Source organism: Ambystoma mexicanum, chromosome 5p (genome assembly GCF_040938575.1).
Source record: "Ambystoma mexicanum isolate Mex_15411 chromosome 5p, UKY_AmexF1_1, whole genome shotgun sequence".
NCBI classification, from domain to species: domain Eukaryota; kingdom Metazoa; phylum Chordata; class Amphibia; order Caudata; family Ambystomatidae; genus Ambystoma; species Ambystoma mexicanum.
In genome coordinates, this window is record NC_090930.1 from 893,094,456 (window position 1) to 893,118,153 (window position 23,698).

Genomic DNA, 23,698 nt, shown 5'->3' on the forward strand with positions numbered 1-23,698 from the left:
GCATCTCCCAACTGCTGACGCATGCGCGGCGGCCCCATCCTTTGTCTTTTGGAGCAAGTACAATTCACATGACCAATAAAATGAGGAAAACGGCGTCAGGTGAAGAGAGGCTGTTCAAGTGCATCACTGCAAAAGTCGGGAGGGGGGGAGGGGGGAATGTCGAAAAACTGCAACTCATGGCCCTTCTGCTCGAGCATCTCTGCGAGTCTCTCACTGTTTGATCCTCTCGTGAATCTTGCACACATTTCCAGGGCCACGGTCTGTCTTGCGTTTGCTCTTCTGTAAATGAAGCATTGTAAGTCCCACGGTTCCAATGGATTCTCATCACCCGGGGCTCAGGGGGTGAAGTTAATTGCCCCACAGTCTAGGTAATGGGATTCCCTGGAGTCCTCCTAGCTCTCCCACATGCAAGGTAGCACATGATCCGTATAATACGTATACATTTCAGTAAGGGAGTGTCCAAAGTTCAGTATGCAAACATCAGCCATCATACAGAGGAGTAAAATGCCGGTTACAGGTAAGCAAAACACGTTAAAGATGGTCCTTTGGTTTTATACTAATTGACCTTTTCACAATTGACCTCGGGAGAATTGACCTAATTTAGAAGATCAATTAGGACATATATGCGGAGGTGGGGACTCCCCAAAACACCCCCACCCAATCCAAAACCCCCTGCACCCCCCACCCAATCCCCTTATTTATAATCCAAAACCAACCCAATACATATATAAAATAATATAAAGGTCAATTGTGCAAAAGGTCAATTGTAAAAGGTCAATTTAAGTAATACCGGTCCTTTTTAGTGTCCTGAGTTTGCGACTCAAGCTTTCAGGGTCACAAGAGGTGTCATAGGCTAATTGCAACACTCTAGTATCAAGGTATCCTATTCCTTCCTTAGGTGTACATTGGGACCAGTATCCCCAAAACTGGGAGTTACTGTCTCAACAGAATGCATGGACTGGCTTCTGTTGACTGATCATTATGCTTCTGTTCCCCCAATCTTAAGAATAGTTTCCATGTTCGTTTGCACCAACGTTAAACGATTTTGTTTTCTGTGTGCCCTGAGGCCCATGGGCATGTGGCACGTAACAAGAATTAAAATAAATAATGTGATGGGCTGATCTTCGCATATGCTGATTTACACAGTGCCCTATCTGCGCTGCAAAATCTTTGTTTGCAAAGTCAAAATTCACCGGTGGCAACAGTTTCTGGTACGCTGCGACAGTTCCAGTGTTGACGACAAGGTGCTCCAGGCCAGTAGGATCTCACAAAAGGCCCACTGGTGTAGGTTCTGTACCAAAGAAGAGACAAACTGATGCCGGGGTATGGGTCAGTGTTTCTGTAGCTGACATTGCATGTCTGGTCACCTCCACACACAGTGCGAGTCCAGCGGATACAGTTCATGTAAGATTCAGACGCCGAAGAGCCTCGATCCAGCATTCAAAAGTCCATGATGCTTCTGTAATGCTAGCCCTCATGCGTGATCAGTTACGGCTGCTCAGAATGCCAAGTGCTCCACCTCTTTGTGTCCAGTCCTTCAGCAAAGCGCATCAAGGCTGATCTAGAGGCAGGAGAGGCCTTGACATGTTCACCCTGACTGTTCCAGCCATGCTATGGGAAGGGAGCCCGATCGGAACGGTTCCTTCTGCGATTTCATGCCTGGTGTCCTCAGCTGTCCATGCATCGCTGTTGGCTGGTCTTGGCAAGTTGCAGCAGGAGGGCTTCATTAAGGGCGTCTTTTCATAGGATTAGCCAGAACAAGCATTCATGCTCTCAGGCTATATCTGAAAGTTGGCAGTGGAGTGTGAACTCGGCTTCCAATAAAAAGTGTACATCCTTTCTAGCCTTTGCCAGCCACTCAATGCATTACGGGCTGTCAGATTCAAATCTCCCCGTGCTTCTCGCCCAGGCATTCACTCGCAATTTGAATTCCAATCCGGAGTCTCCGACAAACTAGTCATTCACCAGCCGAATCGGGTCCTGAGCAGTGGGAGTGCTGAGATGCCGAGGTCATGACCGAATAAGGACGCATTCATTACCTCAACGTAAATGGATTACGGTTTTGCTGAGAAACTTTCTGTTGCAGGATCAAAGGGGTGTCTTTTGGTTCTGTAGGCAGATAACCAATGTTAGTTACAAAATGGAACGGCACTCGTTTTACTGACCTCAGGAGGCTGAAGGACTAAATGGACCTGCCAGGATTTGAACCTGGGACCATGAGCTCAAACACAGATGCTTGTGGTGGATGATCTGGTCTACTGAGCCACACACTGTTACACCATGCTGCACAGGTGTCCACTTTGTGGAATTGGGTTTTGCAGGCTTGGAATGCCCACTGAGCTTTGTGTGGGCTGAAGCAATGCCAACAACTGCATATGTTGGTGTTGGAGAGGGCAAGGAACCGGCGGGCTTGTCCATACCACACATCTCAGCCACATTTAGTACATTCTGGTTAATAGTTTCAGTAATAATCTAATTGTATGTAGAGCTTCATGACCGATTCCTACTGCTTTTACGCACGATAATGCAAAAGGTTAATATTCTAAAATGAAAGGTACTCTGTTTATTGCTTCAAGAAGGATAACTGGTTGTGATGCATCAGAAGTGATTTATAAAGGAGGTGCTGAACTGGTTGAACGTGCTTATTGGGCTATGTGTGCTTCCAGCTTTCCATGCTGTCCAGCTCCCCTCCGGCTCCTCTGCATTATTGTTTTTTCTCCACTCCCCCTAGTTTCAGAGCGCTCAGTGGTGCTGTAATGTCACTCCAGCGTTCTGGTGATGGGGCTACATCTTTACGGGCCCCTTGGCCCTCGGCATTTCTTTTTAATGGAGGTTCCCCTTTTGCTTTGATGTACGTGAAGGGTTGTTATGCATATCTTGAATTCACCGTAGTGTTGGCTAAAGGCCTACAATGTAAGACATAAACGGGAGACGCATAGTACTCCTCGGTCTGCAGACTATCTAGATCTGTGTGCCAGACTAAATGGACACACAGGGGGGCACTCCCCAGTTCAGGAAAACCTCCTCTCGCCAATCAACCACACCGAGGTGCTGCATAGTGGGTAAAGTGCCTGATCCACCATGGCCGCTCCATGTCATGTTTCCCTCTTGATCCCGCACTTTCTTGAGTAAATGCAATCATTCCCTTGAACCGGTTCCTGTGTTCTCTACCTTTTTTGCTGCCCTTAAGGTACCATGTAATCATTGCAGATGTGTTCTGTTCATCTGAGGGAGAGCTGCCACCCAAAGGGAATTGCCCTTGTGAAGTGCTTTAACTACTGCCTTGTCAATAGATGACGTTTGAGTTTTGGAAATGGGTGCCTGGTTTATTGTAGTGGTTCTTAAATGAGAAAATGTTAGAGCGATCTTCGCACTAGTGGCGCGCAGTTTCTGACGTGCTTGGCATGATGCCCTGTCCTGATGTGCGTGTCTGTGTGTTCATTTTGTCAGGTATGTGAATTTCCTGAGCGGCCTCCTGTCCGGATCCGTGAAAATGAACGCCACGCCGCTCTTCCTGCACTACGTGATTCTGCATGGCATCCCCAGCTTTGACACGGTGGGCGGTGAGTGACATTGAGAGATGGGTGGCGAGTCTCTGCAGATGGTCTGGGTGCCAGTGCCACCTCTGTGCAGGTCAGCGCTTTGTAGACACCACCCAATTAGCCGACTGTGGAATTAGGTTGTACTTGGCAAAACGCACACTTGCTGCTTGTGGCGTTGCTTTACTACCAAGCTCCCCATTTTAGGTGGGGTTTTTTAGAACGCTTTGCCACGAAGTAGAACGTGAGTACAACTTGCATATTTGTCAAGCTTCTGATTTTTGTCAGCGCGCTTTTGTGATGTTGTACATTTCATTACGAAGAATATTTACTTTTTGGCGTTTATCTGCAGTAAACTGTAAGGAGATGGGCGGGTCCTGCTTCACACCTCTCTCCTCCCTTCAGTAGATCACCGTACAGGAAAATCAAGAACACAAAGGTGCCAAATTTCGCACTACACATTACACCATTATTATAAATGGGGGTGGGGGAGGGGTAGCTTAAGTAGGGCATTTTCGTGTTTGTGATCCCCCTCTCCCCCCCAAAATATTCTCATAGATCCGGGGAAACGCCTTGCTCCCATTTTGTGTGTCCTATTTACTCGGGAAGAGCTCCCTGCACGCGTTTCCCCCACACAATGGAGCTCCTCGATTCTCCTTTGAAAAGTTCAAATGTGTTACTAAAAGCTTTGGTGGTGTTCCATGTTCTGGCCCTATTCCTGGCACCCTATGAAATAGGCGAAGAAGTCGAGTCCTGCAGGCGTTAGACTGTGCCCGACATGGGCCCAGTCCCTACCACTGGGGAATCCCGCGCCTCGCCTCTCAGGGCAGTGTTAATGTTGCAAAATGACCTTCCGTGGCAAACAATCTGGGCATGTAGCATTACAGCAATGTATACTAACCTTACACAGGGCAATGACGAAGATGGCGCCTTTAGAATAACCCACCTCTGGTCCTGAAGAGGGCAGTGCGCTTTCGTTCCCCCCATGCATCTCATCCTGGGAGATCACTCGCTCTTTAGATTTTGCATAATGCATTGTTTGACAACCGCATTATTAGCACACCTTTGCCATTACAGAAATCCATTGTGTTCCCCAAGATGGTTTTTCTACAATAAACAATTCATAATGTGGAGGCTTTGAAAAGTTCTTGAACCTTGTGCTCTGAAAAACAATTGTGTGGTTTCTTACAATTTCGCCACTCCTGGTGCACACTCACCCACCGTGAGGGGCTGTGTCAAAACGATGGCTCTAAAATGCTACTGGGAAAAAAGCTGGCAGCAGCCTTCCATCTCGCGTGTATATTATTTTCACAGGAGGTCAGCCCGCTTGAAGTTGCTTACCCATTGTGTACCATCTACACCCTGACCTCCTCACCCCCCAGGGGAGAGAATTGCCACAATCCCTCTTTACACTGTACCCATTGAGGTATTTGCACCCATCATGGCACTCCCAACATGAAAACATCTCGTTAGTGTAGTCTTCCGTCACAGCTATTTTCCTTTGATTAATTCTATTCTCCAGCATTCAGGTAAATGGATCTCTAAAAACAGATTTGTCTGCGATCTTTTTTATTGTACAATTTTGTAACTGCACTTGTGTGAGCCTGGCTCCCTGACATGTTCTTTTGTGCACCTTATAGACGTGTCAAGGTCCTGTCAGGACCTATATTCTGCCAACTGTTCATACACTTTCTGCCAGCACGTGGTTTCCATCAGAATCTAAAATGTTTACTTTGTAATAGATACTTTTTTGAGAATTCAGTTTTTGAAAGGACACCTTTTTTTCAGATACTTGGGGAAACTTGCATGTTTTTCATTTTTATACAACAGCACTACGAGTGTATTAAAATATCGTGACCAAGTGTGCCTTAAGCTTCTTTCATGCATGCATGCATACATTGATGCAAAGGCCCAACCTGTTGGCATTGCCAGTGCTTGTTGGCTTCCTTGCATGCATGCCTGGATGCAACAAAGACAAACACTGGCTTCACCATCCTCCTTAATACCTTTAGAGCAGTAGAGTTAGTCTGACCCATGTATCGTAACACTACTGTTTTGCTCTTCCTTGCAGTTTGCCGACCCTTCTTGAAGGTCTACCAGGCCATGCAACCAGTGTATACTTCAGGAATCTAGTAGGTGAAAACCTATTTCATTATCATGAGGATGCTGACAAGTCTTTTAGCACAATGCATTTTGTGATGTCTTCTCTTGCTATTTTCCCTATAGCAATGTGGAGCCTGAAAACCAAAGTCGGATCTGCATTGCTGTCGAGCCTGCACAGCTACTGAAGGGTGATATCATGGTGAGTGCGTCTCGGGTGCCTGAAATGCAGAGTGCCCAACGGTAGATCGAGGGCCATGAAGAAGGGAATTGTTTTGAAAATCGTGCCTAATTTATTCTCAATGGAGATATGCATTGTCTCTCTTATCTGACCATCAACCACCATGTTTGCATGTGTGATGCGAAAAGATGGATGCCCTTAAGATCACCATCTGGAGAAATAAAAAGCCATAGGCAAGTGGGTAGCCCTTGCATATAAGGACCTACATTGTTGCTTGCTCGATTGATGGTTTCAGTTTTCCAGAATCCATGAACATTATAAGCTCAATCACGAAAGACCACAACTTCCACCGTAAATATGCATAGGTTTCCCAGTCGGGAAAGATCCCAATTCAAGCCGCCTGCACTCGCTCTTACAACGCTGCATTACAAGGTGTGTCTTTTCCAGCTAAACTGCTTGGGGGGTGGAGGGGGGAATGGTTACCTTGGAAGCCACCATGTCCTCGTGCTTTTACTACTAACCAGTCACCAAATGTCTGATGCAGTATGTGGTGTTTGTGCTGTCTGACATTTAATGGTCCTCTTTTGGTCTGGAAGATCATGCCTTATAACAAGTTCTGCGCTTGCCTGTGGTGTTTCAGGGTACAGCGTTCCGTCTTCTTGCTGAGAACTCTCTCAGAAGTTGAGCTCTGCTGGCATACCCGCAGCTGCAACATGATTTGGCAACACGGCAGCTACATAGTAACTTGCATTCCTGAAACAGCCTGCTGGAATGAAGTTAATTGCAACAGCAATGGCCTTTAATAGTCGGCACATCTGATATGATCCATATTTACCTGCATTTCTTCATGGGCTGGTGGCAGAACTTCAGTTAGAAATAAATATAAAGCTACCTCTAGTTTGATGTACATGAGATGATTACAACTGCCAAACCCCATTGTGATGTCATTATATTGTCAACTGCATCCCTGGCACCCTTGCAGCAGCAGCAGTAGTGCGTTTTATGTATTGCATCTGGTCTTGTGAGACCCACCCACAACAGATGGTGGACCTGCCCAGGAAGTTCTACAAACTGGGATTTCCAATCCAGACCTTCATCCCAATTAAAGGTAATTGGCTTTGGAAATAACCAAACCCATTCCAACACCTGGAGAGAATTTCAATTGCCAGGTATACTGTATCAATAATAATGATTATGCATGCTCAGTACCGCCTTCCCTTTCTTTTTCAGTGTGAATTGTTTTTTTCTGTTCGTTGTTCAGTATGTGTTGCCACAAATCATCTAGACAAGGGGTGTGAAGCGTTTGAATTCTGGAAATGTTGCAACAGGAGAATGTGAGTGTAGGTTGTGTGCAGCACACAGAATAACCTGAGGTAATGCCACTCTTGGCAGCTTGGGGACTATAAATTAGTCTAAAGGGGATTCGGTACAGGTTGACCGGCATCACTTTCGATATGTGTCAAGGGCTTCTTTGTGGTGAGCGACTAGATTTCCCCTTGCAGTATATGCCAAGGATCGGCCAAACATAGCCTTTCAGCATCATGATTGGCTAGCCTGATCCAGGCTGCACCCCTATTGGAGCGATCCTTCTGAGGAGAGCTGCAGGGATTACCATTAGCGGTTTGCTTCGTGCTAGTCTCAGTTCAAAACCTGCATTAGCTACTTGCTGGGATGAAATTGTCCACAAGTGATTTTAAACTCCTGCACCACTGGTCGCCTCAAAGAAAGCCTTGATACCGTGACTTTTTCTAGTACACCCATGTTTAAATGTCTCCCCATCCTCTGGTGGTGGAAATGCAGTCCCTGTAAAAAGGGTCCGATTCATTGCCCCGGGGAAACACGATTCCCTAGCTTTCATCAAATCTGCACGCTCCCATTTTTCTAGGGTGGGGGGATATATGATATGATATGATAGGTTATTTATAACGCACCTAATACCCAGAGGTTTCTAAGCGCGGACCCGGGGATCGAACCTGTGTGGTTCCATGTCGTCTTGCTGCTAAGGCGAGCACGTTGCCGCTGAGCTATCCTCCCGAGACAATGAGAGGGGAGGGGCATTTTGGAGAACATGGTCTTGTCTAGGTTTTGAAATGGTCTTTTGACCACACCACCTTCCCTTAGTTTGGCTTTTGTGGCTCACCTGGTATTGAGACTGTAGTGGCGTGTGTTATGCTCAGCCCACGTTACTCAATAAATAAGGCACTGATTCATATGTGTGTGATGCCCGATGAATTGCTGTGGTTGTAATTTATAATGGGAAGTATCCACAGTGGCTGTGGGACCTTGTGGGAATTGGTGAGGATGCTTTGCAGAGACCTGTGCTGTTCTTGAATGCAAGGCAGTGTGCTCGTTACACTGGTGATATGGGAACTCCCAGCCTTGTTGGCCTGCCTTGGAGAGTTTGCTTTGTAGACGAAGTTTCAGTGGTTAGAGATTTAAACTGAAAAAAACTAAGCTAATGAATGGTTAAACGAAGAACCAACAGAGGGGGAGCCTAGGGAGATGCCTCCTGTGTCCAAGCTTCACAAACTCCTAGTATACTTAACCAAACCTGGACATGCATTTCTTGACTCTGGTCAAGGCAGATGTTTGCAAATCTTGGAGCAGTTCATGGGAATGTCCTGCAAGAGGAGCTTGCCTTTTAAGGATCCTGTCCTTGTGAAGGGCATGTAGGTGTGTCAGTTTGTCTTGCATCATACCACTCCCATCATATGTTCTCCTCAGGTTTTCGTTGACGTATCACATGTTTGATAACCCTTTAGGCCTGCACATCTGTTTCCTGCATAGGACCACTGTTTTTGCAGTTTTTTTGACACCTTTTGTTAGCAGACGACTGACTGTTCACTTTGTCTCTGTTCACTTTGTCTCTGTGTACAGTGCTTGTTCTCGCATTTTACCTCTGCCTGAGGGAACCTTCTTGGGGCAATGTGAAAACATCCAAATCAATTCACTTGTGTTGATATAATGGGAGGTATTGGTGCTGCTGGGCTTCCTTACAGTCTGTGGCACAGTCTATACACTGAACACCCTTACCACCTTTGGGTGATTGACAATACCAGCAAACCCAGCTCAGGTTATACAGCAGAACTATCTTGGAAGAGCCTAGGGCCGGTGTAGTTGCCAAATCAGGACCCCAGGGCTGGGGTGGCTGTCAAATTAAGATTATATGGAACCAATAGCTGCAGGTCTGGTCAGATAGGAGGAATGTGAAGACGTTCCAGGGGCAGCACCCTTCCAACCCCCACCCCCAACAAATGTCGGAGCAGGAATTTGATGATTTTCTCAAGAAAAAGTGAAGTATAACATATTCTAAGGAACCACAACCAAAAAGTCTTGGAAACTCCCATTAAAGTGTAGACGGGTAACTGAAGGGATCAGGTTTAACAAATGTAATGGGTCGGTCACTGTGTTCAGAAATGAGACCAGGACACAGTTGTTTCGATGGTTTTAAGTAGTGCCCAAAGAAATAATGTCAAGTGTCAGTATGTTCTCAATATTCTACAAACCTATGGGTTGGGGCTGTAACACCAATTTTCTGGGTATAACATTGGGGGGCACTCAGGGGTTCTTCGCAAAGATGTTGTAGGAGTGGGGCACCCCTCTTGTGACAAAGGGGTTCGCCTGCAGGGTACTGTGATGAATCAAGGGAATTCATCCCTTCTCCCCAAGGGAGGAGGCCCCTTTGTGATGCTAGAGAGGTGAGCCTGCTCTGAAATACCCTCCCTAGGGGCAGAGGCAAGTGGGACCTCACCGGGAGAGACTCCCCCTTAGGGGTCAAGGACTGCCGTTCGGTGAGGAACTCCCTAGACCTGTACGAATGATGGCCTCTAATATCAGAAACCCTTTCATATCAAAACTGCGACAAAGAAACTCTGCAGGGATGCCATTATTTTTCTGAAAAGGAATATGTCCCTTTAAGTATGAATAATCAACATACTCGTCTCAGTAGATTGGTTAATGTAGGCTCAACAACCCACAGTGAGAGAGGAGATAGAGAAAGGAATGCAGACATCAGCCCAGGGAGGTCCCGAGCTGCACAACACCTGCAGGAAGCCGGAATCGGCAAGCCTGAAATTTTCGAATTGGCACAACTGCAGACAGTGGAATGCCAGAGTTATGGCATAGTCACAGCACGAGAATCCAGATTGACAAGAGCCCAGGAACGGGTGGTGGCGAAACCACAGCAGAGAACCCATGGTGGACTGCTGGCCCGATAAACTTTGCCGAGAGCATCACGAGTGTGAAGCCATAGGGTGTCCGTTCCCATTTTCGAGCACCGGCGACCTGAGAAGAGATGAGACCAGGCAGAGAGGCGAGACCATGAGAAAGTCAATGCGGACAAGAGAAAGGCACCGGTGGTCTAATCCACTCAAAGGATTCTGAGGAACCTGACTCCGGAAGACGTACCACTTCAAAGAAGAAGGTATTCGGGAGTTACAGATGGCCTTGATGGGGGAATCATTATACCGCACAACCAACTAATCTCAGTGTTAGTCATGAAACAAAGTTAATCTTGAAACAAAGCAAATTAAAGTGTGATAACACAAAAGAGCAAACTATTGGAAACCTGAATAATGAGAGAGAATATCCAGTGATCGAAATTCCCTGAGAGAAGGGAAAATAGTCTAAAGTAAACTATATTGTGTTAAAAAGGAAATTTACAGGCTTCCCTGGTCTTCTTATCTTTGAGTAATGAAACCAGAGCGGTCACTCCTGAAGTGTCCTTGGTTTCTTTCATTATCCTTTGTAGCAGAGAGACCCATTACTCCAGAGGCACTTTTCACTGTTGAGGTCGTTCTTGCGATTGTTTTGAGGAGGCGGATTATTCTTGATATTCTCCTCCCTTTTGTGGTAACTTTGGCGCTGTTACTGGGACGAGGGCTAGAACTCCTGATGCACTCACTACTGGTCGTGTCTCCAATACAGTGACTATGACGTGGGAGATGAGTCCCAATGCAATCTTCACTTGGGGTGTCCTTAACGGTGTTACTGTGACGAGGGAGATTCTTCCTGATACAATCGTCGCCCTCTTCCTAGTCCCTAACTCCCGTTACCTTCTGTTTGCCAGGGCCACGTCTCCAGTTTTTCCTGGGGTGTTGGGTTGGTCTGTTCGCTCCAGCCATTGTTCCCAGTTTTGAACTTTCCGGCGTTCACAAGCTTCACACCGACTTTCCCATTTCATGCAGTATACTTGACCTTGCACTCCCATCCACAGGGCATAACCCGCTATGCCAGCTGCCCCTCTATTGCCCCCTAGCTTGGGCTGGGTCAGCTGCTCCGTATTCAGGAGACGCGCAACAGTCCAGGTCAGAGAGCAGCCTCAACTGGGGCTTTGGGGTCGGGGTGGCGCAGATCCGTCTTGTTAAAGCCCAATTCCTCCCATGTGTACGGAGTGCAGTGCCAAGTATACTGTATCCCAGACACACACGCATTAAGAAAATGAAACTGTGTGCATACGTTTCCTCTTTGCAGACCCCCACTGCGGTTAATAAAGGAGTCTTCCTCGGACATCTACTACGTCTCCTCAGAACATGCTGCTGCTTGCCCGAGATCTGTTCACCCCTCAAGTCAGGGGCCGAGCAGCGGACACGCATGTGTGGGTCTCCACAGAGAAACTCGTCGAGACGCTGTCACAATTCCAGGCCTGGCGTGCGTTGGCCAAAACGCAGTGGCGCGAAAGGAGCAAAATAATAAACTATGGGACGGATGGATTAATGGACGATGACTTTATTGGACTCACATAGGTTTCTCTGCAAGTATCATGGGGGCAAAACTTGCCCTGGGAGCAAAACTTGCCCTGGGGCAAAAATGCATTACACTTGGGCAATTTCCCCCCAGTACTGATTCTGTACAACATTGCACTCCCACCAGTGCAAAGTGTTTGTAGTAGCGAGGACCGTGGTCTCTATGGATGACGTCCGAGTTGGCCACCATTTTGGAAGGGTGGAGAAGGAATGCTGCACAGGTGGTCCCGTTAGAGCCAATGGAAGTATGCAAGTTCCTGCCCCTGTACAGGTGACGTGACAGATTGTGAGCTGCGCTGTGTTCGTGGACCATGCATGCCCCGACAGGCAGCTCAGCAAGAAGGGACCTGTGCCACTGCCACCCGAATTATGGATACCAAAATAAGCCAAACAAAGTCCTTATTGCGCACCCCTGCTGTTACCACATAGCGCATGAGCGCTGCGCGGGAAGGCATGGTTTCGCAGCCCCGCGTTCCCATCTGCTGTGACGCTGTACATGCCGTATCCCGGGACCCATCTTCACGACCCCCCGCGTCGCAGATGCCCCCGACCCTTTCCTTGACGGGGGCCCTATGTTTATAGACCTTCATTAATCCCTGGGCGGCGCTGTAAAGCGAGCGATTAAATGAGTGTTGTCTCTTCACACGGTCCCTGGAACAATGGCTGCCGCATCGAGCCCCGCTGAGGGGGAGTTTCATCTGAGCACAGAGGTGCCCGACCAGGAGATTTATGCGGCGTGCCCCGTCGGTCGGGGCTTGCCGTCACGAGAGCTGTTGCCCTGCCAGGCTGGTTATGCGTGGAAAGCCAGCACCGTGCAGCTGCCCAGCGCCCTCGGCGATGAGCTGTTAACACCGACGATGGATAAATCACCGCGTCGGATCCTAGGCTCTTGCTCGGGTGGCCAATTGGTTTATTAAAATGTGTGGAGAAATGCATTTGAACAGTGGGTGTTCTCCCAATTTCCACAAGCTGAGTGAGTAAATAACACGAAGTATCTCTTGAAAAATATAAGCCTTCTGTTCAAACAAGCAAGAGAGCTGTAAGCCTTGAAAGTGCTTTGAAGCAGCCAAGGAAAAGGTGGGATTAGCCGGCCGTCTGCAGATGTCTTTATGGGTGTATTCAGACGGGCCGCATTGACCCCTGTGCTGATAAGAGACCGCCTGCTTATCCGCAGGGTGGCCGCTCTTCTGCGCTTTGAAGTCTTCAGACCCCACCAACGGCACGAGGGTCCATCTGTCAACCTGAGCGGTCACCTCTGACGTTATCACTTGAGGCATCAGCGATTGGGAGGCTTTGGACACCAGTTCCAGCCCCTGGCCAATGAATGGCTCTCTTCTAAAATGATTGTGTAAAGAGGTTTCTAGGCCTCCTCCCTATGGCACGAGCACTGGTGGAATACAAGTCCCCACTGAGATGGGGTTGGCACTTTGTGGGGCGATATTCAACCCTCAGTCCGTGAATACGCGCTTACATTGCAGATTGGCCATATGCTATTTTAGACCCTAACTGGGGCTAATTACAGCTCCCCGTTTTCAAAATGGTTTTTACTGGATCCAGTTGCTAGCATGCTGTTTTTGCACATTTGCAGAAAGTCTCCTATTCCATATACTTCTTGAATGCGATTGACGGTGGCTCTTTGCTTGAACTGCTGCTTGCATTAAATCAGTATAATTTCCTTTGGGTATGGAAGTCTGTCGCTTTGACATCCGTGCAGAGCTTGCTACCGCAGGTTCGAATCCCAGCAGGGCCAAACTCAGTCTTTCATCCTTCTGAGGTCGATAAATGAGCACCAAACACCGTGGGTAATAATAAGCAGCACTCGGATACCTGGGGGTTCGTAGTGCTATATAAATGCGAAATTGTTATTGTTAATTGTAAAACACAATGTCCAAACACACCCATGCCATAGCCACATACTCTGGAAACCATGTTTACCTAGACAGCTGGGCCTTCTGCCAGGGTAAAGGGACACATACTACAGTAGTATATGAATGGGTATATTTCAGTAAAGTTAAGAACCGATAACTCAATACGGACAGTGCACAAAAAGACACATCAGCTGTATTGGACAACGTGAAGAACTTTAGTTGTAACAAGCGACGCAGCGGGGCACCGTGAAGGGGGACTCAATAACTTGAATGTAGAAGACCGCCTTTTGATGTTGGGAAAGGCATTCCGTTAATGGTTAAACGAGTAACCAATATCAGGTAAGAGGGGCAATCGTGTGCTTTTCTGAAATCTATTTAATCCCCGACTGCAGAGTTTGCCTGGGACTGTGCGCTCCTTATCTCATGGGCTGGGGAGCGTTGCCTTCAAACTGCAACTGGGAATTGTAGCCCTGCCCCCCATGACACGGGAAAAAGCATCTCCTTTGGTGACGTTTGATTTTGTCCCTACGCTTGCTCGGCGTGCAGCTACTGATTGCCCGGGTTGTCTTGCCACACGTGGTGGGCAGGCTGGCAGGATGACCTGCAGTTCAGATTATCCGGTTATTCCCCTGATTCGCCCCTGTCTTGCTCCACCTTTCTTCTGGGCATATTTTCAAGCTCATGGTCTCCTCTTCTCCTGCTGTTTCTGCGTTTTTTTGGTCAGATGCCATCTCTCTCCCTCGTATTCTCTTTAACACTCTTGCCTTCTCTTCTCCTCCCGAGTTCCTTGCCTCTCTGTAGTTCTCCTTCTGCCTCCCCCTTTCATGTCCCACCCTTTTCCAGAATATCCACGTTTTGCTGAGCATTAAAGATGCTCCAATTCTTCTTGGTTTCCATTCCCTGTGGGTTCCTTTCTGTGCTTTTGCAGTTTCTGCCCTTTTCTTGGGCCAATGCTCTGTCCCTCTTTAATTGGTCTTCATGTCCAACCCCATCTCTACCCCCTTGGCATCTTCGGGTTAGGAAGCCATCTTTCTTTTTCTGTATCCCCTTTTCCTCTTCCATGGTCATTTGTTAGCTCGTTGTTTACTCCATTAAACAGTTTCTCTTACTCTTTGTCCTGGGTGCCTTATTGGATGACTGCCTTTTTTGTTGTACTCTGTATTCCCCCCTCTCCTCTTATCCCCCCGTGGTTTTGATTCGCATTCTTTGAGTCCCGGCTCCGCCCTCTGCTTAGTTACGGTTCTTCTCCCATTGCTCTTCCAGAGGCATTCTGGCGGCACTGACTGAACCGCCTCTTGACTGGGGGCATGGGTGTAATTCTAGAGGCAGACAAGGGTGTTTGTCCCCCAACTTTTGTGGCACACCATTTTGTCCTCGAAACATTTTTAGCAAATTTACTCCACTGACTCGGGGGCCCCTTTAGCCACTCCTGGGCCCCTTGGAGGCCTCAACCTCTATCACCAGTGCTGTTCTAATTAATCCTGGTAGGGCTTGGGTTCCTTTGATGCACCCTCTTCACTGTTGAACGAGAGAGCCTCTCTCGCCAGCACCTTCACCGTACCTTTTTGTAGGACGCCTCCATTGCCATTATACAGTCTCCTGCTGATGCACGAACTGTCGAGACTCTGGTGGGTCTGACTTTTTATACAGCCAGTTCACGGTGGATTGTGTTCCCCACGAAGATTTAGTCTGCATCTGACTGCTGTTGCGGGTTCGTTTCTTGCTGTATCTTCACAAGTTTCCCAGATTATTATTTTTTTAATTTAATGTCATTTTTTTGTTTCCATTTTTGTTCCCCTTTTAGTTCTACCCCCAGCCAATTTCTTTCCTTGTGGTTTCCTTTGGGGTCCTGTCTTTGATGCTTGCAGAGTATGACCCACATCCAAGTTTGAAACTCTTCTCTTAAGGATTGTCTATCCATGGCTCTATGTCCGTTTTCCGAAGGGAGTTTTTTTTTGATGGAATTTTTACCAAAATAATTCAAATGAAAAACTCATCAAAATGTTTTTTTTTATATTGGGGGGGGTTCCCCCTAAACCCTCTTTCCTATATTTCTATCCCTACCCAATCCCCTCCCTGCCCCTTTTTTCCCTTTACCCCCTCTATATTTCGATGAGGTTTTTACAGTAAAAATTCCACCCAAAAAACGTACATCGGCAAAACAACTCTATACCCTACCCATATGTCTTACTTTTACATGACCCACCACAATAGGTCTCGCCGTATGACACAAACAAACTTGTGGATAAACTTTGATGCTGACCTCTCCCTCATACCTCTGGTAAATAACATCAGAGGAGAGTCCCTCCTCAACATAATATGCTCAGATGTATTCCTGCCTATACAAGACATACCCAACAATATCGACCTGGAGAAAGCACGCATTCTGGCGAGGCCCGATTACTGTAACATGTTTGTGTAGGGTATGGATTATATTTGTTTTGTGAAATAGGGGTTCTGTATAACATATTAACCTTTGGTTATCAATCTGTACGTGTTTGCTATGTCATTTATGTGTGGAGTTTGTGATTTTATGTTGCTTTCAGTTGCTATGTATGTATTTTAGATATATGAATACCTTACACGAGTTTTACTATAGTGAATTGTTCTTGCATGTTAGAAATAAAATTAGCTATACTTTTCTACAAAAATGTGGTGAAGCCTGTGACTTTCAATTTATGAGGGTATAGGTGTAGCTGAGTTAACATTGTCCATGTATAACTCAAAATGTCTTGAATGAAGCAATAGGAATTAAAATTGATATTCCCTACGGAATTTTAATTGATATTATGCAGTTTTAACCTCGGGTTCCTGCTGTTTTCTGAGGGGTAATTCCATTTCTAGACGACCTGCAAACTTGCAATATCCTTTACCAAGATATAGCATAGAAACTGATGTGCCAACTCCTTCAGAACAGAGAAGTGGGAATCACTCTGGGGCTCTAAGCCACAGATCAAATCACCCCAACCTCATTGCTCTAAATTGGTTGCCAGTGACGCCAAGACATGGTGTAGCAGTGTGTTTCCCAAAAGGAAAGGGCAGACTCGCCAATGGTAGCTGTAGCAGAGCAGTCCGGCTTAACTTTAGAAGTTTAGAAGGGAGGGACAATAAATCCCAACAGACACCACTGAAGTACACCCACACACTGGTCTACTGTAAACATATACACTTTATAATAAAAAGTAAACGCCCAGTAAAGGCCCAACTCGATCCTTAATCTAAAATGTAGCCCTCATACATATAAGCTTTCAGATGTAAGTTGACCCCAGTATTGATGATAGGGTTCAGAATCGAAAGGTACCAAACAGAACTCAGTTCAGGCTTCCTATTACCTTCTACAATACTTAACACATATGCATATACCACAGTATAGCACTTAGGTGATGGGCACAGGGGAACACAATGTATAAAATCAGCCAGGAGGGCGACCAAAATTCAGGATATCCTTTAGATAGACAGTCCCTAGGCCCAGAAGGGCATATTATACATCAAGGAGGGAAACAGTATCAACACACAAGGATACAATGTGTATGACCTATGCAGGAGCATAATGTACAGATTTCAAAGTCCCTAGTACATACGGGGAATTCTCTAAAGATCCAGGGCTTGGTGAGGAACTCCGGGAACCTTACAATCCTAGAAAAATGTCACCGTCTAGGTAAGTACGTTGCAGTGTCACTTGTAAGAGTTAATGCCCCATACTCCATAAGAAACACTAGGGAAAAAGTCAGGTGAATCTGTTTCTCTCCACGGATACCAAGAAGAAAGCAATCAACCGGAAAAATGCTGAAGTAGGTAAGCAGACCTGCTTATCCTCCAAAAACCCAGTAGCTCAGAGTTCAGGAACAGGGCTTCCCTGTATATTCCTTTACTCACATGGGCTGGTTTCTGCCAATCCACCAATCCGATTTGGGGATTTGAAACAGGTTTTGGTGGCCAGCCAATCCAGTTGGCCTCAAACTGCCAAAGTGCAGGAACTGGACTAAACCAGTCCAAACCACCACGGAGGCTGCCCTCTTGGGCTCATAAAGAGCCAATGTGGCAAACTGTAATTTTAAGGCCTGCCCTGTGGTTTCCCGAACACATGAGCCCCCCCCTAAAAAAAATGGTCGAGAGTAGGACTTAAAAATACCCATTAATACCCCAATGGCTACCATAAAGTCACTGTGGGCTACTAATGCAGTAATTCGGCTTGCACCTCTGGTGAAGCAAAAACGAAATATTTGCTGCCACCGCCCTACCGTCTAAACCCAATTTAGGGTGATGGGGTAGAAACAGAGTGCCTGAGAGGCACTCCTGGGAGTGGGCAACTTATGTGCGTCCCAATAACACATATTTTAAGCACAGAAAAAGGGATGTACTGGCTGAGGAACTTCAGCAGAAGTTCATCTGACCACCAAAGTAAATGAAATCCCCTAATAATAAAGAGGGAAACAGCAAAAAAAGAGTAGGGGCCCCATGTGGACGGAACCGCATGGAGTAAAAATGTCTCTTGTTTGCACGAAAATAAAAAAGACAGATTTAGAAAGACCACTCTGAGAACACTCATAGCTGTCTTTCTAAATCTTACCTGTCATGCCCCTACTGCACACAAGTGCGCGCAGAGGGTGATGCGCAAGAGAGAAGGGCAGGGGAAGATGATTATGAGGTGTTTGTGTGCTCTTGTGTATGCTGTATGTTTTTCAGTGGGGAGGGGCCTGGGGAGATCGGGTGTGTCTGCATGTGTTTGTTTTGGTGTATGTGAGTTTGTTTGCTGGGGATCGGGGAAGAGTGTTTCATGGGTGGGAGTGAGGTGGCGGGTATGTGAGAGTGCATGTTTCTGTTTGTGTCCAGTTGTGCTGGAGGAAAGATGGGCTTTGGGGGTTAAACCCCCCCCTAAAATAGTGGTGACTCTGTTATAAAGGACGCACAAAATCGGCTGGAAAAGTCAGTCTTTTTATTCTGCGGCCTTTAAAATACGGAATAATGACCTGGAACTGAATGGAATGGCATGCTCCTCTCCGAAAGTTTGTGCATCGTTGGTTAGTTGCAACACAGCAAAGTACAATTTTTACCCAATGATAAAAAGGACTGTCCAGTCAAGGTAATATACAAATATCTACTTTATTATTATCACAACAGACCGTTCTAGCACACTACAAAATACAACCCACCCTGTAAATGAATGCGGAGGACAGACTGTTTCAAAGAAGGAAAAGCAATGCACTCTGGATACTGACAGGAGGGTGGTCGGTACAGTAATCAATCACAGTAGTTCAGGGATATTTGGTCACAACACAAAGGGAGCAATGGGTCTTAAACTGTCACCAGGGGCCTTCGGAGAAGGACCAGGGGGACAGAACCACAATGTACCTTGTTTTGTATGAGTTCTTGGCGCTCAACAGGATCCTGCCGATTTCAGGGCGCTTTGCAGCTTCTGTGGGCAAATACCCCCACGAAGGTGGGTAGGATCAGCCATGTGTTGAGTTAAACCAATATCAAGAACGGTCTCACACAATTGGCCTAAAATCGGAGGCCGAGTTGAGTTCAGCCTCATATTAAAACCACCTAGAACCACCAAGTTAGTGTGAGTCAGGGGCATTGAGGCTATGAGCTCCAGGAAAGGCTGGAGGAATTGCGCATAAGAGCCAGGAGAACGGTAGACTAATAAAATACGAAAAGATTCAGAGGCGGACAAGGCTAAGCACATAAGCTTAGCCTCCATCCCCAGCTCATGGATAAAAGGTAGATGGGTCATCAGGAGTACACTCCTGAATATAAAAGCTACCCCCTAAGCTGAGATGTGTTTCTGGCTGATCTGAACATGTTCCAATTGTGAGAGTTAGTGAGCAGATGGAATATGAAATTAGGGTTAGGCTTAAAAACTTACATATTCATAACTGTTGTGCTTTTTATGGAAATGGCAGAAATGTGCCACTTGGCCATGCTACATCGTACAGATTTGGTGGTCGGCTCATCTAATTCTCCATGATTAGCTGAATCGGAAAATAGGTTTAGTATGGCAGTTGCTAGTAGAATTATGAAGTTGCGATACATAACTAGTTTTGCCAAAAAAGTTGAAAGGAGAACAAGGGGCGATTACAGATGTGAATTGCCATATTTTGCTCCAGACCTCAAAACCAATCCTGACTTAGAGGCTGGGTTTCGGAGGAGAGAGAAGGGTAACTGTCCATTCCTAGTGGTAGGTATTATTGCAGGGCACTTCTCTGAGATTGTGAAATTGGTGGTGTCATCGCTGCTATATAAGGGGGACTGCACTAGGACAGGGGGACACACACACACAAAACGGAAAGAAAGACAGGACAGAGAGGAGACAGACCATCAGGAAGGCTGCTGAAACTTACTATCGGGCAGCTGTAAGGAGACGCCAGAGGAGATTGCTGAGAGTACATCTGGGTGGAGCGGTCTATTTCTAGGATGGCCTCAAAGCTGACTCGGTCCTATGGTGGAGAGTGGGAGGCCATTTTTGAGAGTGGGGTGAGCAGACCCCTGCCCTATCTTTCCAGAGTGTCCTGAGATGCAGCTGGCTTTCCTGAACCTTAAACACAGGCTTGCTATGTAAGTAGAACTAAGCCCTGGGAAACCAAAAGGTGGGGGGGGTCTTCTTGCCTTGAATCTTTTCCCTTTATAGTGGGTGGGGGATAGAGGGGCCACAACTGCATAGATCCTTAGCCTATTTAACCACAAGTATTAATTTAATGAATTCCTCATTTGGCATTTGAAATTAACAAAGCTCACTTCCCGGTGTGCTCTGTACATTAATTGGGTAATCCTTGTTGTCCAGCTGACCCAGACTTAAGTTAGTCCAACCTTTTTATCGAGATTCCCAAACACAGGTTGTTCAGTGAGGGGGGGGTCTGAAATCTGAAATTCCCCAAAACATTCCAATTTTTCTGTCCGACTTCCCAACATAGACCAAAGCAAGGGGGGGGGGGAGTCTGAAAAACAAACTGATAAACCACCCTGTGTTTATTTTAAACCAAAAGTGTGGGCAAAATCATAATTACCAATGTTTACATTCTCCTGCTAGCTGTTTAAGCCTTTAGGAAAATCAAAATCGCACAACATTACATAAGTGCCTTTGGTATTGATCAGTGTCATTATTTTGTGAAGTGAAATTTGCAGAAAGTGAAGAATTGTGATTGTGTTGTGCCACAGATGAAGTGGTGTTTGACATTTTTATGCTAATTTATATTATTTTTAATTTAAATAAATACCAATATATTTCCCGTACACCGGTCTGGTTCTTGGTTCATTGTTCGCTGATGGGAGAGGGATCCAAGGACATATGTGTCTGCGATAGGGCTAAATAAAAATCTGTTGAACAGTTTGTTGTGTAACCAGGAAGGAACTTCCTGTGTTGAGGGTGGCTTCTCAATAAACCATTCATACACCGGCTAGGCCATCTGCCCTGCACATAAATTAGCTTTTAGAGACACCAAGTCTAGGGAAAGTTTGTTTTGAACACCCTTAGTGGCCACACTTGATTGCAGTTGTAAACGGCTGGGATGCAAGTCAGGCTTTCCGTGGGGGTGTCCTTTGTGCAATTTGCCCAACAAGCAGAAGGGTCTGCCTAGGGCCTACTGGAAATGTTCATATGACCCATGGAAACAAGGTAGATTTTTCTTTTCAAAGGTTGCTGGTATTTTTCATGTGAAGAATAATATACATTACTTTTTGTCCACACACACTAGGTCTGTTCCCTGACATCTTTTTTTAGCAAGGGAACATGTTTCTCATGTCTGGCTTTAAACTGCAAGTGCCCATGCAAAGTCTTTTTAGTGTCAGTGTTTGAAAATCTGCTTGAGTGGGCCCTTCAGTTCCGTTGGATTGGGCCCTTTGATTACACCCCACGTGAAGCTTGCTGCCGGTCACGCTGTTTGTTGGCTGGGTACCGGTTCTGGAGCTGCGGTGGGTCATCTGGATTTGGTATCTCCCTCTGTTCCCTGGGAGATGTTGAGGGGAGGGATCTTGCTTCCTTCTTTGGAGGTCCTGGCCTTCCTTCGCTGGTGGAAAATGTAATGCAGACTGTAACTTCATCTAGGGTCCAATGAGGAGCTGTTCTTGATGCTCCTTGCAAAGTCTTCAGATGATATGCCAAAAGAGGGGCACATCCCTCTTTTAAAGACAAATGGGCCACAGTGATTGGTGCTGTTCAAGCCTACCTTAAGGAACCAATCCAGGGTCCCCACCAACAATCTCCTTTATGCGTGTGGTCATAACAAAAGTGCTTTGCAACAGAAAAGGTAAAGGGGTGAAAACATGCAATACTAAGTCCCACCTATCTTCCCGTCTGTTGTGGATCAAAGGGTCTCTATGTTTAATAGAACGCTCTGCTGTTTAATAGAACGCTCTGTGGTTCCTGATTAAAGCGGCAGTTCTCACTTGAAGCTGCGGCAAGACCAGAATTTATGTCTCCGTCAAACCACATACTCAAACCTTCTTAATAGGGTCTCCCTGCAGGGATGACTACTGTAAATATGCAGTCCGAGACATGATATTTCCCTGTCAATCGATACTGAAGGCGGGAGCTGGCATCAAAGCATTCCAAAGGGTTTTGGGGTTTTCCTGTCTGCTTTGTTAGCCTCTGCAGCCAGGCCCCATGTGGGCCTGTTTGAATTAAACTCTGATTAGTATGTGAATGCTGCCACCATCTACAGGGCTCAACAAAAGGACATGGTGGATCCATGGAGCCTTTATAGTTAATTAGGCTAGCCATGTCATGGAGAAGGTTTGACCCGCCCCCCTTCTGAAATAACATGGTTCCAACTCCTTGCAGATCTTTCTTCAGCTGGTATCTCCCTTTGGAACAGCCTCCCTGCCTCCCCGTCTCTCTGAATCCTGAGCAGAAACATCCCCGGTTCCAGAAGCACCTCAAGACGTTCCTCTTTGCCTCTGCCTTTTCTCTTCCTCTCCCCTGCTGATCTCTTGTCTGATACTGCACTGGTCATCTGGCTACCCTCTGAATTCGGGTACAAGTCCTTGCCCGCCCAGTTGCACTTCCGCACTGCCTCTTGGCATACTCTGCACTTGTGGTCTGTATCTGCAACCCTACACTTATTGACATCTATTTCTGCACTTTTAACACTAGCACTTGCCACCTGTTGGCTGCACTACTTGTTTGTGATCCCATGTCTGGCACTTGCCCATCTCCCCTGCCCCACTGCCCCTGGCACTTCTTCTGGCCACCCTCCCCGGCACTTGCGCAATCTCAATGTCACTAGGCCTAGTAAGATCATTGTTTTTGTCCTCCCTCTGTTTCTCCTCCCTTGCCTCGTCGCACCTTGAAACACTTGTGTATAGGTGCGTTATAAATGCCATATCATATCATATACCCCTGGCCTGCGCTATCCCAACTAACTATGACGAGGGGGCGAGGGGTGCTGCGCCTGTAGGCTGTCTCCACCCAGAGTACACAGGTCTATGTGTATGTCGTGCAGTGAGCATAGGAAAATGTGTGCGAATTAGCCCCGCGCATATTCCAGAGGTTGATCTACCATCTTTTACGTCATTTAAAATTTCAAAAAAGCCCTGGTGAGCGCACCACCCGCTGTGATAATGGTCGAATTCCTCACAAGACCATTACAGCCCAAGGTTCTCAAGCATTTGAAGAACCTTCCCACCTCTCTCACAAGACACCCAGTGGGCATTTTGAGGAAACTCTTTCCTACAGAAAATGCCCCAAAAGGTGTCGTCAGCAAAAATGTTCCCATGCCAGTGATGTAGTCGGAGAAAAATCAAGCCACATTTTGGGTAAAAATACCATCTAGCACTAGACCCTTTGTTCTAGGATTGGAGGGAGAATTGTAAATGCACCGTTCCTAGAACATGTGGAAAATGCATATTGGCTATGAAAACAAGTTGGCTTTGAGAGATTTTGGTCTGGCGTCTTCGTTATCTTTGCAACATTTTTGATTGCAACTTTATTGAAGCAATACTTTTCCAATAGACATTTTTTAAGGAGATACTTTTCTTTGGGACCTCTTGCAATGGTGGAGGGCCACAGGAAATTCAGGAAGATGCTAACAAGACTGCCACTTAAACCATTAAAGAGGCAATTACCCTAGACATTGCCATCTTTGAGACACGCCCGCTCTTATTGCATATCGAAAATACTTCGATACTTGTGCACTGGCATATGTGTATGCATGTTTGCACTTAAAGGACCTGGAAGGTGCTATAGGATATTGTATACCCTCTGAATCCGTGAACCTCTTCTCCTTCCTCCCCCCCTGTGTTTTCCCCTGCACCTCCCAATGTGCTGTG

General features: G+C 46.5%; 1 protein-coding gene across 5 annotated transcripts in view; it reads left to right on the forward strand.

Annotated features, from left to right (window-relative positions):
• The window catches only part of TNS3 (tensin 3), a 1,168,488-nt gene that overhangs the window by 759,310 nt on the left and 385,480 nt on the right, over positions 1-23,698 (forward strand). For all 5 annotated transcript variants that reach the window (XM_069613336.1, XM_069613334.1, XM_069613335.1 and 2 more), the window contains 3 exons: positions 3,451-3,563; positions 5,611-5,671; positions 5,766-5,841. In XM_069613336.1, the coding sequence (XP_069469437.1) occupies positions 3,451-3,563; positions 5,611-5,671; positions 5,766-5,841 (250 nt within the window). The remainder of the gene's footprint in view (positions 1-3,450; positions 3,564-5,610; positions 5,672-5,765; positions 5,842-23,698) is intronic.